Source organism: Narcine bancroftii, chromosome 13, assembly GCF_036971445.1.
Source record: "Narcine bancroftii isolate sNarBan1 chromosome 13, sNarBan1.hap1, whole genome shotgun sequence".
Lineage (NCBI taxonomy): Eukaryota > Metazoa > Chordata > Chondrichthyes > Torpediniformes > Narcinidae > Narcine > Narcine bancroftii.
In genome coordinates this window covers 86,409,749-86,428,605 of record NC_091481.1, presented here as the reverse complement: position 1 = coordinate 86,428,605, position 18,857 = coordinate 86,409,749, and the positions used below count along the sequence as shown (strand labels likewise).

Here is an 18,857-nt window from a genome sequence, read left to right as displayed (position 1 = left end):
AGTAACAGGATAGCAGATAGGAGAAGTTAGACAGGATGAGGTTGGAGGAACCACAGGGACAGTGATTTATTCTGAAACAGGCCAGGGACAGGAAGATAAGTGTATTGCAAGGATAAGTGATAAGAGAACCATGACTGAGAATGTCAGAGTAAAACAAAATACATAAACCACTTGTGGAGGAATGAGGAGTCATAAGGGGACAGGGGAGGTGTTGATTAACACCACAGAATGTTCTAGCCTGGGAGATTAAGATGGGAGGGCAACTCCATCGATAATTGCAGAGCAGGAAATTGCTTGAGATAAATCTTAGGCAACTCTTGTTCAGTGGAACAAGGTTGATCTATAGAAACAGTAGAGACTGGACGGGAGGAGTCAGTCTTGGGGAAGAGCAGGTAACCTATGAACTAACGACTGAACCAGAGCTCTGTTAAGCTTTATTCTTGAAAGAAACTGATTGTGAAACCTTCTCCTATCACTTCATTCAAGGAGCACGTTGGACTCAGCCGACACAGAGACCAAATTGAGGGGAGGGGAAAGCCAGAGTCTGACAGCATCAAAGTTGATTTAATATTTCTCCAACTTCCTACGTGATACAGCAAATCTCAAATGACCTTTGTGCTCAGTTTGAAGTTGTCTACATAATCCCCTATTTATTTTCAGGAAGCAAACCTTGCGCAAAACAAATTCGTTCTCCAGTGTGATGAATAGGCACCAAAAAAGCCCATTGCAACGCGGGAGGGAGACCAACAGTAGTAGAGTGCAAGCAGGCGGAGCTTGGGAGTGTCCCCCCTCCCCCTGCCCCCCGCCCCCCTCCCCCTTTCCTTCCACACACCCTCCCCCCCCCTTCCCGGACGTGGTGTCACATGAGTGGGTTTGGTGCTTCCGAAATGATGGTACTGATGCCGGCGGTAGCTGTGCTCTGGGTCGGACTGCATTCGTCGCTGGCAGGTGAGGGAGCTGCACCCAGGGGAAGGGGAGCTTGCTGTCCCGGGACGGTGCTGTGGTTGGAGTTGTGGGTGTGAGCTGGGGAAAGGCAAGGTTGGAGATCTGAACTGTTCCCACTCGTGGGGAGAAATGAGCGAACGTTCCCCGGTAGAGACCCTTAATGGGCTGGGCATGAGGTGCAGTCGGGGGGTGGGGGGGGATGGAAACACAGAACAGGGGATTCTTCCCATTTTTGTTTCCTCTCCCCCCGATCCCCACCTCCTCCCTTCCCCTCTCCCCCCATCCCCACCTCCTCCCTTCCCCTCTATCCCCATCCCCACCTCCTCCCTTCCCCTCTCCCCCCATCCCCACCTCCTCCCTTCCCCTCTCCCCCCATCCCCACCTCCTCCCTTCCCCTCTCCCCCCATCCCCACCTCCTCCCTTCCCCTCTCCCCCCATCCCCACCTCCTCCCTTCCCCTCTCCCCCCCCCATCCCCACCTCCTCCCTTCCCCTCTCCCCCCCCATCCCCACCTTCTCCCTTCCCCTCTCCCCCCCTCCTCCCTTCCCCTCTCCCCCTCTCCCCCCATCCCCACCTCCTCCCTTCCCCTCTATCCCGATCCCCACCTCCTCCCTTCCCCTCTCCCCCGATCCCCACCTCCTCCCTTCCTCTCTCCCCTCTCCCCCAGATCCCGATCTCCAGGTTGGCCTTCAACCAAAAGGTTAAGAATCACTGGATAGGCAAGGTCTACTGTGCTGTGATGGTGCCTGGTGAGAATTGGAAAAACCTCCTGAGTTTCCAAACATGAGGTGTGGGTGGTAGGAGAGAGATAAGATAAAAGAAATAGAACCATAAAATTATAATTTAAGAAAAGTTTGTGATTATGCTGGTCTTGTAAAAGTGGAGGGAGTTTCACAATCGTTCTGGGCTTTTCCAGAAGTTAATGTCTCAGAATTCTCTCCCCTCTGCTGTTGGGTCAGGCTCTGTGAGAAATATTGGGGTGGAACACAAAAGTCTGCAGATTGTTGTCAAAATGCACAGAGATGCTGCAGGAACTCAGCCGGTCTTGCAGCGTCCATAGAAGGTAAAGATACATTACCAATGTTTCGGGCTTGAGCCCTTCTGCCAGGCAGGCAGGTAGATGTCTGAATTAGAAGGCTGAGGGAGAAGTAAAGACTGGGCAGGTGAAGGAGCACAGATCAACAGACAAAAGGTGTTAATTGGATATGGGTGGAGGGCAGGAGAGGGGAAGGTGAGAATTGACTGGGGGAGGGGGTTTGGGTCTTGTGAATGCAGAACTGGAGAAAGGAAACAAGGCTCACACAGCCAACCCTTCCAAGAGGATAAACTTGCCAGGCCTGCTGCACCGTGATTTACCTGGTTCATCGGGAACCTGGGATTTTAAGGGGCATCTCACCTCCAGTAGTGACATCGCGAGTGAGGTATTATATATGGTGCAGCAGGGCCGACAGTAATGTCAGAGCGTGGCCGGCCACGCTGTGCAATAGAACTGCCAGACTGATGCAAGTACACGGGCACTAATGTCACTAATGGTACCCAGTGAGTCGAGTTAACCATTCACATCACCTCAGAGTGATTAACGAGTTAACTCGGCTGGGCTCTGACACTTGCCCCCACCAACAATCAGAGGCCGGTTGATTTTTACTCGCCTGCCCGGTTGGGACCTTACACACCACCACATTACCCGCTACGGACTCGCTAAATTTTCTGGTTCAACCCACATGTACTTGGCGGAATGAAAGGAGCTGGGGGAAGGGGAAAGAGTGAGACAGAGCTAGAGGAAAGAAGGCATAGAGATAGATGGGGGGGGGGTGGTTTAATGGAAACAAGAGAAGTCGCTGCTAATGCCATCCAGTTGGAGAGTGACCAGATGGAAGATGAGGTGTTTCAGTGATGCAATCACATCAGCAAGAGAATGCACGTGGAATTGAAATGGATGGCCCTGGGAGATCCACGCTATTGTGGCAGACCAGTTGAAGGAATCCCACATAGACAAGGGAACATGTGCAAACACCTTACAGACAGCGTCAGGTTTTAACCCAGATTGCCAGCACTGATATAGAGCTGTGCTAACCACTACCCTTAATGCTTTGGGGAAAAAAGGAACTTTACTCGAGCTCAATGTGCTGTCCCTACCCTGGGGATGTGTTTGATGCAATCATGGGGATTTCTAACCAACACTGCAGACACTGTGAAATGCAGTCGTTGGTGAGTCTCAACATGCTTGGCTGTTTGCATTGTTTCCTTATCCCCTGGTTTGAGGGTGCTGTCAGTGTGAACAGGGCTCCGGTACACCAGTGTCAATGAGATGTGTGATCTTAGCCGCTTTCAGGAGCTTGGACGCAGAAAATGGGCCGGCAGATGCAGCTGGGACGTTCAGGTGGCCGCGGAGAAGACCCTTTTCTGTCACCTGAACGTGCCGGCTGAAGGAGAGTTGCATCCGAGCGAACACCAGCTCCTGTGGCCGTAGTCCCACTGCTGCTTTCAGGTGCAACGGGGGATATTCGGAGCTGGAGATTATACCTACAGGAGGAGGGTTAGGTAAGTACTCCTGGCTGGGTTCTCCACTTTCAGGTGGTAACCTGACAGCCGCATTGGGGTAGAATAGGCAGCTTTACAGTCGGGTATTCTGGCCACTTGAAATCGACTCTTGTTACAGAGGTCTTGTGACAGCCAGTTCAGAGTTCTTGGAAATGACTAATCTTCATAATCAGTGGGTTTGCTGAGTGAGCAACTCTGAGCCTAAAGTACATTAAACATTTCAGCTCACTTGAGCTGTGATAGCAAAAAATTCCTTTAGATTCTCCCTTCAGTGCAGTTAGAAGTTTGGGTTACTTTCGTTTCATAAAAGGTGTAGGGTACTGAACAAGAAGGTCTGCAGACTCTCTGGGGTTGAGCACAGCACACAAACGTGTGCCGCAGAAAGCAGCATCCACAGGAAGTGAAGGGGAACCAATGTTTCGGGCCTGGGAACTTTACCAAACTCAGAAATGGGTTCCCACCTGTTAGCCTGCGCTCTTCCCCATGCCCCTTCCTCCCAGGGTAGGGACAGCACATTTAGTTCAAGTAAAGTTCCTCTTTTCCTTACAGAAATGCAGGAGGAGCTCAGCCAGTCTCTCAGCACCCATATGGAATAAAGGTCAATTACTGATGTTTTGGGCCTCACCTACCACCCCACCAGCTCTGGCCCCTTCTGCCCCCAGCACAACAAGGACAGGATTCCCCTTGTCCTCATCTACCACCCCACCAGACTCTGCAACCAACACATCTCTGCCATTTCCACTACCTACTACGTGGCCTTTCCACTTTCTGCAGGGACCGCTCCCTCGTCCACTCCTCCCTCCCCACCAATTGTCCCTTTGGGACCTACCCCTGTGACTACTCACACCCACACCTCCTCCCTCACGACCCTTTGGGGTCCCAAACAGTCCTTCATTTGTGAAACTGCAGGGGTCATCTACTGCATCCAGTGCTCCTGTTGTGGTCTCTACATTGGACGCAGACTGGGAGATCACTTTGTTGAACACCTTGGCTCTCTCTGCCTCAATAGTGTTGATCTCCCATTGGCCACCCATTTCAATTCCCTGCCCCATTCCCTTGCTGACATGTCTATCCATGGTCTCACGAACGGCCAGACTGAGACCACCCACAAACTGGAGGAACAACACCTCATCTTCCGACTGGGCCCCCTCCAACTGGATGGCATTAATGTAGACTTCTCTGGTTTTCATTAAACCAGCACCTTTCCCTGCCTCCTTTCCTCTCCCTGTTTCCTCACCTCTCCTCTTATCACATCCAATTAACACCCTTTGTCTGTTGGTCTGGACTCCTCCCCTCCCATTCTTTCCTCAGCCTTTAATTCAGACCCCTGCCTTTTTTCATTCCAATCTTGAGGAAGGGCTCAGGCCCAAAACTTTAGGCCATTTCAGATTCATAGGTCGGGATGTAAAGGCGGAGAAACTCAGCCAAAACGCATAATGACCTACCTCTCTGAATGTGCGAAGGCAGTCTCCGAGCCGCACAATCCAACCCCTCTCCGAGAGGGATAATCTCCACAGCGCAGCCCTCCTGAATTGGCAGCTACGCTAAGCGGCTGTTTGGGTGCGACCTGATGATGCCATCAGCACCCCATTCACCCGTCTCCCTCCAAGTCTGGGGCGGCGGGGTGCCCTCGGGGCAGCGGGGACCATTGGGGGTGGCTGGTGTGGGCTGGGACAGCCACACCGGGCTGCTTCGGCCTTTGGAGCAGCTCTCTGTGGCTCAAAACGTGGCAGAGCAATGGCCATCTTCCCTATGCGTAATCCCCCATGCAGCTGGACTATTCTGGGAACCATAGAGCGGTTTCAGCTGCGTGGGGGATTATGGGTAGGGAAGATGGCCATTGCTTTGTCACGTAATTTTGACGGGTGGGGCTACGGCACCAGTCGGCCCACCTCCACGGTGATCTGGAGGGCCCTACAAGGTGCCTCTCCTTTGAATGGGACGCTGGAGCAGCCTTTTTGGGCTGCTGTCTGAATGGTTAGTTCCAGATTTTCGATCAGCCCTGTAGCTGGACTCCAGGCGGAGGCCCGACCTGAAGTGGCCTATTGTCTGCTAGTTCCTCCAGCATTTCTGTGGTTTGACTGCAATAACATCATCTGCAGACCTTTGTGTTTCACATCCTTTCCACTCTCAGGACAGTAGTTGTGTTCATGCCAGTCGCTCACATACTAAACCTGGGGCATTCGGCTTGAGATCTGGGTCAGCCTGACGTGGGAGCCTCAGTTCTCTGCTGATTTAGTGCTGTGTCATTTAGGACCCTTTGTATTAGTTACAAAATTGAACAAAGCTGTAACACAAAATGCTGGAAAAACTCAGCAGGTCGGGTGACATTTGTGGGGAGAAGAAGCGTTTCACGTGAAAGCCCTTTATTAGAACTGGGAACTGGAATACAGAACAGTGCAGGAACAGGCTGTTTGGCCCATGATGTCTGTGCTGAACACGATGCCTAAATTAAACTAAATCTCTGTTGCCTGCTTGTAATCTATATCCTATTCCCTGAATAGTTGTTTATCTAGGACTGCCATTCTCAATGGGACCTTACAGCCCTTCTTTGGGGCCACAGCACATTTCAGAATCAGAATGTATTGTCATGAACAAGTCACAAAATTCGTTGTGTTGCAGCGGCCTCAGGAGTGCAAATGATTATATATAACAAATTTAAAAAATAGTGCAAGAAAAAGTCAAAGCGAGGCCGTGTCTGGTTGTTTGATCATTCAGGAATCTGATGGCGGAGGGGAAGAAGCTGTCCTTGTGCCGCTGGGTGCTCGTCTTTAGGCTCCTGGACCTCCTTCCCGATGGTCGCAGAGTAAAGAGGGCCTTGAGGGTCCTTGAGGATAGAGGCTGCTTCCTTATGACTCCACCTCTTGTAGATGTCCTCGATGGAGTGAAGTCTCTCGTAGATGTCCTCGATGGTGCCCGTGATGTTGCAGGCGAAGTTAACCCTCTGGAGTTTTTTTTCTTGTCCTGTGCATTGGTGTCTCCATACCAGACAGTGATGCAACCAGCCAGAATGCTCGTCACATTCAAGTAAAAGCCTTGCTTTTTTTTTTCACCTTGCATTTATGCAACATGAATATTTTTATGGAGTCGGTAAGAGAGAAGTATGGAACAAACAACAAAACAGGACTCTTCACATGAAAACTCTGAGTAGAGTCAGATAGGCTATAGCCGAAAATAAAGTTTTGAGAATGGCTGATCTAGAAGCTTCTTGAATGCTAAAGAAACACTACACTTTTAAATGGAAATGGAGAGAAAAAAATTTTTCAACCAAAAAGAGCTGGCTTTTTTTTTGGTCTCATTTCTGACAAAGGAATGATCAGCTCCTCTTGTTGATTTGAGGGTTTCGACGTATTTTGGGTCTTCAGTGCCTGTGGGCGTAAGGGTCTGCCTTGTATGGAATAATGTAGATTGATTGACTTTATTTAATGTTCACATGTGCCTTGTTGCTTTGTGACAGAATCCAGGGAGGGTTGTAAATACTTGGAGTGAAGTGTGAGGCCCCCTTCTCAGGGCCAACCTTAGCCTGCTGGTAAGCCTCCTGTTAGCTTCTGTGATGAGCAAAGACAAAGTTCAGGAAGATGAAATGTACAAGCCAAATGTTTCGAGGTGAAAACAGGAGGTGCTGCCTTTGGATCTCACACCAGTTATTTATTTCATGGGTACAAAGGAGTGGAAAACTTGTGTGTGACTGAATTATACCAGCTTCCAAACTTTAGTTCCTTTGAGTAGTAAAAAGCTCACAGCCACGGGGTCTGCGATCTCTCTCTTGATAATCGTCAAAGGTCTGATGAAAACAAAAGAGTTTCAGAATGGCAGAGATGGGGGGAAAAAAGGAGATCGGGAAAGGAACAGGTGAGACCAAGGGCAGAGGACTGGCAATACCATTTACACTTGTGTAATAGTCGATCCCACCACACCTTATTGCTTGTTTTCAGTATGACCCATGTAAAAGTCAAACCCCCCCCCAATTGATCTGAAAAGTTTCTTCAAAAAACTCGACTATGGGAGGAGTCACATGATGGAGTAGTGGCCGGTCGGGGAACTCCAGCCCTCTCCAGAAAAGTAAAAAAAACAGTCAAAAAACAAAGGCACAAACATAAAAACCAAAATAAAGTGAAAATAAAGGTGTGGAGAAAATGGCAGCGAAAAAAGAAAAGTCAAAAGCAACGGGAAGAAGAGAAGAAGAAAGGACGTCGGAAGAAGAAGGTGAAGGCCTTACCTGTCTGAGGAGGCCCGCCGCGGAGAGAGAAGCCCGCTCCCTAAGGTCAGTGGAAGTCCCGAGCTTGGGACTACAAAAATGGCTCGCGGAGCCAACTAAAAGTGCGAACCGCGCATGAAAAAAAAACACTGACGGGAGGGGGGAACAGCTGAGGAGTCGATCTCCACAGCTGAAATTGACAACCACAGCACAACAACAAGAGGAAAACATAGAAAACAACGAGAACAAGAAAGAAGAGAGTAAAAAGAAATCAAAGAAACAACAGATGACCAACCCAGAGGAAGAAGACCAGCAGCAAGACACTTCTAGTAAAAATAAGAAGACCAAAAATACCCAACAAAATAAAACAAACAACCCAAAAAGAAAACCAGAAGAGACAGAGGTAAAGGACACAGATCCTGGAGTGGACTCAGAAGAAGAAGAGGAAGAACACAGAGAAATGGAAGATAAAGGGAAGGGCAAGACAATGGATATTTTTTTTTAAAGAATATATGGAATCAGTAAAAGAATGGTAGTCACAAGAATTCAGTGAAATAAAAAGAAGAGTAAAAAGTACAGAAGAAAAAAATGAATAGATTAGAGATGATCATGACAAATATAGGAAAAAGAGTGGACAAGGTGGAAGAACGAGAAACAGCCGTAGAAATGGAAGTAGAGGACTTAAAAAAGAAATTGGAAGAATCTGATAAAAAAGTTAAAGAGACACAAGAGCTGTTATCTCAGAAGATAGATATAATGGAAAATTATAGTAGAAGAAACAATATAAAGATAGTGGGCCTTAAGGAAGATGAAGAAGGCAAGAATATGAGAGAATTTATAAAAGAATGGATCCCCAGGGTCCTAGGAAAACCAGAATTACAGGAAGAAATGGAAATAGAAAGGGCACATAGAACATTAGCCCCTAAACCACAACCACAACAAAAACCAAGATCCATTCTAGTAAAATTCCTAAGATATACAACAAGTGAAAATATATTGGAGAAAGCAATGAGGAAAATGAGAGAAGACAAAAAACCACTGGAATACAAAGGTCAAAAAATTTTTTTCTATCCGGATATAAGTTTTGAACTTCTGAAGAAGAGGAAGGAGTTCAATACAGCAAAAACGATCCTATGGAAAAAAGGATATAAATTTATGCTAAAGTATCCAGCGGTACTTAAAATAGTTATTCCAGGGCAGCAAAACAGACTATTCTTGGATCCGGAGGAAGCACGAAAATTTGCAGAACAACTACAAAACAGACAGAGAGAGGAAGATATGTAACGAGAACAAAAATGACCACAAACTATATGTATGTGTGTATATGGGTGTATGTATATTTAAAAAAAATAGAGTATAGATAAGAACTAATAAGGGAAAGTAAGGGAAGAAAGGAAGTAAGGAGGGAATTAAGAGAGTGACCGTTGTTATATATGAAGATTAAAATCTTTTCTGGGGGGGCTGGGTGGGGAAGAATTACGGTCACTGCGAAATCAGTTGACGCTTGCGAGTGATTTCGCAAATCCAAATGGAGAGAGGAGATGTGGTTTCCCGACAAGGGACAAAGGGCAACTCAGGAAGGGGAGGGGATAGTGGGATTAAAGAAATTTTAGATAGGAGAATAAGGGAAATGTTTGATGTTTTAGAAATGTTGTCTTATAAAGTGTTCAAAACAAGAAAGCAGAAATGGATAAGAAGGAAAGGTGATGATGAGGAAACGGAAAGGAAAGATAAACAAAGTATGAAATGGCTATGTTGAACTATATGACTTTAAATATTAATGGAATACATAACCAAATCAAAAGGAAGAAACTGTTAAATTTACTGAAAAAAGAAAAAAATGATATAGCATTCATACAAGAGACACACTTAACTGAAATGGAGCATAAGAAATTAAAGAGAGATTGGATAGGACATGTAACAGCAGCGTCATATAATTCAAAAGCTAGAGGAGTGGCTATATTAATCAGTAAAAATGTACCAATCAAAATAGAAGAGGAAATAATAGATCCAGCAGGGAGATATGTAATGATAAAATGGCAGATATATTCGGAGTTTTGGAATTTACTCAATGTATATTCACCTAACGAAGAAGATCAAAAATTTATGCAAGATATTTTTTTGAAGATAGCAGACACGCAAGGGAACATACTAATAGGAGGGGATTTCAATCTTAATTTGGATTCAAACATGGATAAAACTGGAAAAAAAATTAATAGAAAGAACAAAGTAACCAAATTTATAATTAAATCGATGCAACAAATGCAACTTTTGGATATATGGAGGAAACAACACCCAAAGGAAAAGGAATATTCTTATTATTCGGGTAGACATAAAACATACTCAAGAATAGACATATTCCTGTTATCAGCTCACATTCAAGAGAGAGTTAGGAAAACGGAATATAAAGTTAGACTATTATCGGACCACTCACCCCTGTTATTGACAATAGAATTAGAGGGCAACCGACCAACAATGTATAGATGGAGATTAAACTCCATGCTACTTAAAAGGCAGGATTTTAGAGAATTAATTGAACGACAAGTTAAAATGTACTTTGAAATAAATACGGAATCAGTGAAAGATAAGTTTATACTATGGGACGCAATGAAAGCGTTCATCAGAGGGCAAATAATAAGTTATGTAACTAAGATGAAGAAGGACTACAACCAGGAAACAGAACAGTTGGAAAGGGAAATAGCAAATATAGAAAAAGAATTAGCAATGAAGGAAGACACAACTAAAAGAAGAGAATTGGCAGATAAAAAAATAAAATATGAAACACTACAAATATATAAGGTGGAGAAGAACATAATGAAGACAAAACAGAAATATTATGAACTAGGAGAAAAAAGCACAAAATTCTAGCGTGGCAGCTTAAGACAGAACAAACTAAGAGAATGGTATTGGCATTAAGGAAAAAAGACAAGCAAATCACATATAATCCAATGGAGATTAATGAAAACTTCAGAGAATTCTACGAACAACTATATCAAACTGAAAACTAATGGAAAGAAGATAAAATAGATGAATTTTTAACTAAAATTGAACTACTGAAATTACAAACAGAGGAATAAAATTAATTAACAAAACCATTTGAAATATAAGAAATACAGGAGATAATAAAAAAACTACCGAACAATAAAACACCAGGAGAGGATGGATTCCCAATAGAATTCTATAAAACATTTAAAGATTTATTAATTCCTCCCCTTCTGGAAGTAATCAACCAGATTGATAAAACACAAAGCTTACCAGATTCATGCAAAACAGCAATAATTACAGTAATACCAAAGACAGGGAAAGATCCACTTATATCATATCGACCAATATCTTTACTTAACACAGATTATAAGATAATAGCTAAACTATTAGCAAACAGATTAGCCGACTATGTACCAAAAATAGTAAATCTAGACCAAACTGGATTTATTAAAAAAAGATGAACAACAGACAATATCTGTAAATTTATTAACTTAATTCATGCAGTAGAAGGAAATAAAACTCCAACAGTAGCGGTTGCTTTAGATGCAGAGAAGGCGTTTGACAGAGTAGAATGGAATTATTTATTCAAAGTACTACAAAAATTCAGCTTACCAGAGAAATATATTAATTGGATTAAAGCATTATATAAGGGGCCATTGACGAAAGTGACAGTAAATGGATATATATCAAAACAATTTAACTTAAGCAGATCAACAAGGCAGGGATGCCCACTATCTCCTTTATTGTTCGCATTAGCCATAGAACCACTAGCAGAACTGATAAGAGCAGAAAATAAAATAAAAGGGATAAAAATAAAAGACAAGGAATATAAAATGAGTCTATTTGCAGATGACGTTATAATATACTTAGCAGAACCAGAAATATCAATAAAAGAATTAAATAGGAAATTGAAGGAATATGGAGAAGTGTCATGGTACAAGATTAACGCAAATAAAAGTGAAGCAATGCCAATGAATAATGCGGATTTCTCAAAATTTAAGAAAGAATCACCATTCAGATGGCAAATGCAAGCAATGCGATATCTAGGTATACAAATAAATAAAAACCTCGGCCATCTATATAAACTCAATTATTATCCACTAATGAAAAAATTACAAGACGACTTAGAGCATTGGAAAAATTTACCACTAACACTGATAGGAAGGATAAACTGTATTAAAATGAACATTTTCCCAAGGATACAATACCTATTTCAGACATTACCAATACGCTTAACAGAGAATTTTTTCAAGGATTTAAAGAAAATAATAAGGAAATTTTTATGGAAAGGGGGGAAACCGAGGATAGCACTAGATAAATTAACAGAATGGTATAAAGAAGGAGGCTTACAACTACCAAACTTTAAAAATTATTATAAAGCCACACAATTAAGATACCTATCAGATTTTTATCAAACAAGGGAAAAACCAGATTGGACTAGATCAGAACTAGATAAAATAGGGGAGAAGATACCTGAACATATTATATAAATGGGATGAAAAATTGGTACCATGTAGGAATTCTCCGGTATTGCATCATCTGCTCAACATTTGGAAGAAGATTCATGTAGAAAGGAATAAAACAAATTACCAACTACCAAAACTAATACTGACGCAAAATCAGCTAATCCCTTTTACAATAGATAACCTTTCCTTTAGAGAATGGGAGAAAAAAGGGATCAAAAGAATAGAAAATTGTTTTTCGGGAAATAAACTATTATCCTTTGAACAAATGAAGGATAAATATAATATAACTCACGATACAGTGTTGGCATACTACCAACTGAAATCCTACTTGAAGGACAAATTGGGAAGTAGTCTGAGGTTACCAGAGGGAAGTAATTTTGAATATGTGATTACAGATACAATGATAATCAAAAGATTTATAACAAATATGTATATTAAACTACAAGAAAAGGAGAATGAGGAAACAAATGGTAAAACTAAACAAAAGTGGGAACAAGATCTAAACATAAAAATAAAGAATGAAACATGAAGTTATGCTCCGGAACCATGAGAAATACAATAAACACGAGGTTACGTATGATACAATATAACTGGATACACAGGCTATACATTACACCTCAAAAGTTAAATAAATGGGACCCAACAGTATCTGACAGATGTTTTCGCTGTAAAAAGGAAATGGGAACAACAGTTCATGCAATTTGGACATGTGAGAAAGTGAAAAAATTTTGGGAAGATCTAAACCAGATACTAAATAAAATCAAAAAGCAATATACCAAAAAACCCAGAGATCTTCCTCCTAAGTAATATAAAAAACAAAGAATTTGGACTCGATTTGGATGGAGCACAAAAAAAGATTTGTTAGGATAGCCCTAGCTGTAGCAAAAGAATGTATTTTGTCAGCCTGGAAATTAGAAGATAACTTGAGAATACAACAATGGTATAGAGAAATGAATAAATGTATTCCATTAGAAAAAATAACATATAATTTAAGAAATAACATTACAATATTTGAACAAATATGGGAGCCATACATGAAACACAATAGAGAAAATCTACCGGGGACATCTACCACCTAAAATGACAGAAGGAGAAGAGAATGAAAAGAACTGTCTCAGTGGAATTTCTTGTTTATTTTTATTGAGTGACAACATTGTTTGACGGGTTTAACGTATCTTATATTCTGAACTTTAAATAAATGGGAGGGGAGGTGAGGGAGGGAGGGAGGAGAGGAGGGAAAGGGGGGGAGAAAACGACACTGTATATATTTAAGAAGGAAAATGTATGTATCTTGATCAATATGGTTTATAGTGTGTAAAATAAAAAATTTTAAAAAAACTCGACTATGACACGAGTGTAATATGGTCCAAGCCTGAAACTCTGGTTTCTCTAAACAAAAGATTTTGACTAGTTGATGACTCACTTACCACCCGTCTGGCTGCATTATATGGCAGCACATGTGGTGTTAGTTCTGTTTTCACAAGAGAGGATACAAATAACCTCCCAAGGATGTTGGGAAACATAGAGACTAATGCAAGGGAGGAACTGAAAGAAATCAGTATCTCTAAGGACATGGTCTTGGGGAAATTGAAGGCTGATAAATCCCAAGGGCCTGATAATCTACATCCTAGGGTACTCAAGGAAGTGGTCATTCAGATAGCAGATGCTTTAAGAATTATTTTCCAGAACTCGATTGACTCAGGATCAGTACCCATGGATTGGAGGGTAGCTAATGTTACCCCACTATTTAAAAAGGGGGGTAGAGAAAAAGCGGGGAACTCTAGGCCGGTGAGCCTTATATCAGTAGTGGGCAAAATGATGGAATTCATTATTAAGGATGTAATAGCGGAGCATATGACTAGCAGAGAAGGGATCGGACAGAGTCAACATCGATTTACAAAAGGTAAATCGTGCTTGACAAATCTATTGGAATTCTTTGAGATGGTGACAGGTAAAATAGATGGGGGAGAGCCAGTGGATGTGGTGTTCCTGGATTTCCAAAAGGCCTTCGATAAGGTTCCACATAAACGACTGGCATGCAAAATCAAGGCTCATGGGATTGGGGGCAAGGTATTGATGTGGATTGAGAACTGGCTGGCAGGTAGAAGACAGAGAGTTGGGATAATCGGCTCATTTTCTGAGTGGCAGGCGGTAACCAGTGGGGTGCCACAGGGATCTGTACTGGGACCCCAGCTGTTCACAATTTACATTAATGATCTAGACGAGGGGATTGGATGTAATATCTCCAAATTTGCAGACGACACTAAGCTAGGAGGGGTTGTGTGCACGGAAGAGGGGGTCAGGAAGCTCCAGTGTGATTTGGATAAATTGGGGGACTGGGCAGATACATGGCAAATGTACTACAATGTGGATAAATGTGAGTTTCTCCACTTTGGTAATACAAACCGGAGGGCAGACTACGATTTGAATGGCAATAGATTGGGAGATGGGGAAGTGCAGAGAGACCGAGGGGTTCTTGTGCACCAGTCACTGAAGGCGAGCATGCAGGTACAGCAGGCGGTTAAAAAGGCAAATGGTATGTTGGCCTTCATATCAAGAGGGTTTGAGTATAGGAATAAGGATACCTTACTGCAGTTGTACAATACTCCCACCTGGAGTATTGTGTGCAGTTTTGGTCACCTTATCTAAGGAAGGATGTTCTTGCAATGGAGGGAGTGCAGAGGCGATTCACCAGGCTGATACCTGGAATGGCAGGAATGACTTAGGAGGAAAGATTGCGCAATTTGGGATTGTACTCGCTGGAATTTAGAAGATTGAGAGGGGATCTCATAGAGACCTATAAAATTCTGGCAGGACTGGACAGAATGGATGCAGATGGGATGTTTCCAAGTTTGGGAAAATCCAGAACCCGGGGCCATGGTTTGAGAATAATAGGCAAACCATTTAGGACCGAGATGAGGAGGAATTTCTTGACCCAGAGGGTGGTGAATCTGTGGAATTCATTGCCACAGAGGGCAGTAGAGCCAGGGTCATTGAATATATTTAAGAGGGAATTAGATATATTTCTTCAGTATAAGGGAATTGGGGGTTACGGAGAGAAGGAGGGGACGGGGTACTGATCTCGTTGAATGGCGGAGCAGGCTCGAAGGGCCGAATGACCTACTCCTGCTCCTATCTTCTATGTTTCTAAACCTTTGCAAAACAAATAGCGTTATTTTCTATAGAACATCACTGTAGTGCCAATTGATGAAGTAGACAAAGTCGATGCGGTCAAACAATATTCATGGCTTTTATTGGCAGAAACTTCTGGTACAATAATGAAAGACAATGGGTGCATGTACAGTTATACCCAGGGGGAATGTCTTTAATGTTAGAGATAATACACAGTTAGTACAGCAAGGCTCGCCAGAGGGGAGTCAGGCAGCTTAGCAGAGATTCACCACAGTCACAGCATAGAAACAACCTCTTTAGTCTGTGCCAAACTATTTTTCTGCCTAGTCCCGCTGACCTGTATCCAGTCCATAGGCCTCCATACCCCTCCCAGCCAGTACCTGTTCAAATTCTTCTTATTTGAATATTGAGTCCACATTCACCACTTTAGCTGGCAGCTCGTTTCCCCCCCCCCCCCCACCCAATCACTCTGTGGGAAGAAGTCCCCCCTAAACTTTTCCCTTTTCACCCTTAACCCATGTCCTCTGGTTTGTATCTTACCGACCCTCAGTGGAAAAACCTGTCTACCCCCTCATAATTTGAAATACCTCTATCAAATCTCCCCTCATTCTTCTACACTCCAAGGATGACCAGAAGATAGTAGTCCTGAAACTTGTTCTAAAGGTTTGGAAGAAATGGAAACCAACTAAGATTTTTACTGTCCTGTTGGCTGTGATTTTTTTCTCTCTCTCATTCTCCGCTGCCTTGCATTTTAAGGTCGGAACATGTGGTTGATCAAGGAGAGGGTTCGGTGGGGCTGGGAGCAGAAGGCCCAGAAACTCCTGCTGGAGACGTGGAAGGCCTTTGCCGCTGTGGACAGCAGCGAGCATTTGGAACCCAGAGAGGAGTTCTTCCCACAGCTGCTGGATCACTTTGACCATCAGAATCATGGCACCTACAAGCAGGTGGTACTGTTGTGATGTGGACTGCTCCTCTGTTGCCATGAATCCCATCTGGGTGTTGACTAACTATTTCTGCCATCTTTACCCTGTGGCAACTCTGTTCCACCCTCTCACTGAGTCTAGAAGCTTCCCCGGAGTTTTCTATTGTCGTTTCTGTGTTGTAGCACAATTAGCGTCTTCGATTTCCAGTTCTAGTTTAAGGCCTTGCATGGAAAGGTTCTCTACATTCCCACATCAGCTCATCCCGACCCACGATTGAGCCACTCTGACAGAGCATGTCGCTTCCAGAGGAAACCTTGCTCCTTCTTAGCACCTCTTTGCGCGGAGCGGTTGCCTTTCCAAGCAGTGTTTCGGGTCTGTTTGGTCAATGTTCCTTTGTTCCACAGAGATACTGGGTGAACACGCAGCTGTGGGAGCCAGAAAGAGGACCGGTGTTCCTCTACATTGGTGGTGAGGGAGCCCTGACGGTATACTCTGTCCTAGCAGGTATAGTTCAGCATGAGATACTGGGCTGGGGAAAGGGTCTGCTTTTCTCTTGCTTTCTGCTACCTTTCACCATGGGCACTGAGACCATCTGATCAATCGAAAAGGGCGGCGTCCACACTGTTACAGCGCCAGCAACCCAGGTTTGGAATCCCACACTGTCTGTAAGGAGTTTATACGTTCTCCCCGATTCGGTGTGGGTTTCCTCCAGGGGCTCCGGTTTCCTCCCACGTTCCAACGATGTACAAAAACTGTAGGCTAATTGGTTACATGGTTGTATTTGAGCTGGAAGGGCTGTTACGGTGTTGTATGTAAATTAAATTAAAACATTTTAAAAGTTAGTGGGGCACATTTATGCTGAGGCAAGGAACCCATGCAGGTTGTGGGCCCTGGAGACTGCAGCCAGGGGACTCCCACTGGTTGTGGGCCCCTGGGCTGTGGACTGTTGGAGACCAGCTTGAGACTGGCTGAAGGGGTACCAGGTATCAGAACTAGGATACAAGAGGATGGCGAGGGCACTGAAGGATTCCTGATCGTATCAGAGGTTCGGATCTGGAGCTCAGGACTGATGGTTTGGACTGGATTCTGTGGGGCTGTGGGAGTGCTGGGGGCGAATCCACGGACACTCAGTGACTCTGAGAGGAACTATTTTGCTTCTCTTTCTCTGTTAGGGGCTCTGGACAATTTGTGCTGATGGCGAGTCTTTGTCTTTGATTAAAGGAACTTTTGTTAATAATAATTATTTTTTATGTTTTATGACATGGCAATAAAATCTTGAATTCCACATTCCACATCTTGTCAGCTTAGATCCCATCCCCTCATCTGGGGGCTTGGGGCCACTTGCAGCGTCCCGTTCACCTCCCCCACAGGAGAAGAAAGGCGGGCAAACTCCGAGGGTGGGCTTGAACTGTCGCTGGAATTGTGTGGCAGCACTCTGTTGCCCCACCTCCCCTCGCGGTCCGTGTGAGCTATGGACAAACTGACCTCCTTACACATGGCCTGCTGGTGGCTCAGTCATTCCCCTCTGTGTCAGCGCATCCGAGAAGTGATGATGAACAAAGGCGAGAGAATGGGGTGAGGGCGGAGTGGGGCAACGCGATGAGTGAACTGGGCTAGATTTATGGATGGAATGATTGACAGGTATTTGATTAGTCAGGGCATCAAGGGTTACAGGGAAAAAGCAGGGGAGTGGGGGCTGAGTGGGAGGATGGACCAGCTCATTGATTAGAATGGCGGAGCAGACTCAATGGACTGACTTGCTCCTAGATCTTGTGAATGGCCTCCATACTGGGGCGACAATAGCAAACACCATAGGACATCTGGTTCAGGTGTGGGGAGGGAAGTTTTTTTACACCGAGGATGGTGGGTGCCTGGAATACTGGGGGGGTGATGGAGGCAGGTACAATAGGGGGCATTTAAAAGTCTCGGATGTAATAAAAAGAGAGTTATGTGTAGTGCGGATGGGGGGGGGGGGGCGGTGAAGGGTTACATTGTGGTGGAGTGGGATTTCATAGGTCATCACAACATCGTGGGCCGAAAGGCCTGAACTGTGCTGTAAGTGTGTGAAATTGTCCTGAGCTGGAGATTTAATCAGAATTTTAAATTCAAAATTCAGGTGCAGGTGTTCCTCGACTGACCATGGGGTTTTTGTTCCAGCAAAACCCATTGTAAGTGGAAAAAAACTCCAAGTTCTTTTTTTTTTCACACCATAAATCACATTAGGCCATGAACACACTTTTCCTTTTTCACACATATACAGTGACATTTTCTCCCCCCCCCCTCCCTCCTCCCAACCCACCCCCCCCTCCCATCCATTTAAGGTATACAATCTAGGATACATTAAACCAAAAAACTGCAAGTTCAAAAAGAATACCACACCTCCCATTTTTTATAATTAAATTTTGAGTACCTTTATTCAGACTTAACGTACACAGCTGAAAGTAGAGTGGGCATGAAGAATGTTGGAAGTATGCTACATGATACCCTTGAGGGTAATGTCCCGCATACCAAAAGCGCGGGAAACAGAAAGGAATTTGAAATTGAAAATACAGATTCAACCCATCATCACTTTGAAATATTGTAAGTTGGACTATTGTAAGCAGGGGAGCACCTGTAACTGGATTTTCAGCCAGGTCAGCGATGCAGAGCATTGCATCCCTGCATTTGA

At 44.0% G+C, this 18,857-nt stretch overlaps 1 protein-coding gene across 1 annotated transcript in view; it reads left to right on the top strand.

The window, feature by feature from the left end:
* Window positions 1–690: 690 nt before the first annotated feature.
* The window catches only part of LOC138748104 (uncharacterized), a 34,255-nt gene continuing 16,088 nt past the window's right edge, over window positions 691–18,857 (top strand). The window contains 7 exon segments of the mRNA XM_069907792.1: window positions 691–948; window positions 16,023–16,210; window positions 16,594–16,768; window positions 17,086–17,261; window positions 17,493–17,653; window positions 18,347–18,357; window positions 18,610–18,769. Coding sequence (XP_069763893.1) covers window positions 864–948; window positions 16,023–16,210; window positions 16,594–16,768; window positions 17,086–17,261; window positions 17,493–17,653; window positions 18,347–18,357; window positions 18,610–18,769 — 956 coding nt within the window. The 5' untranslated portion in view covers window positions 691–863.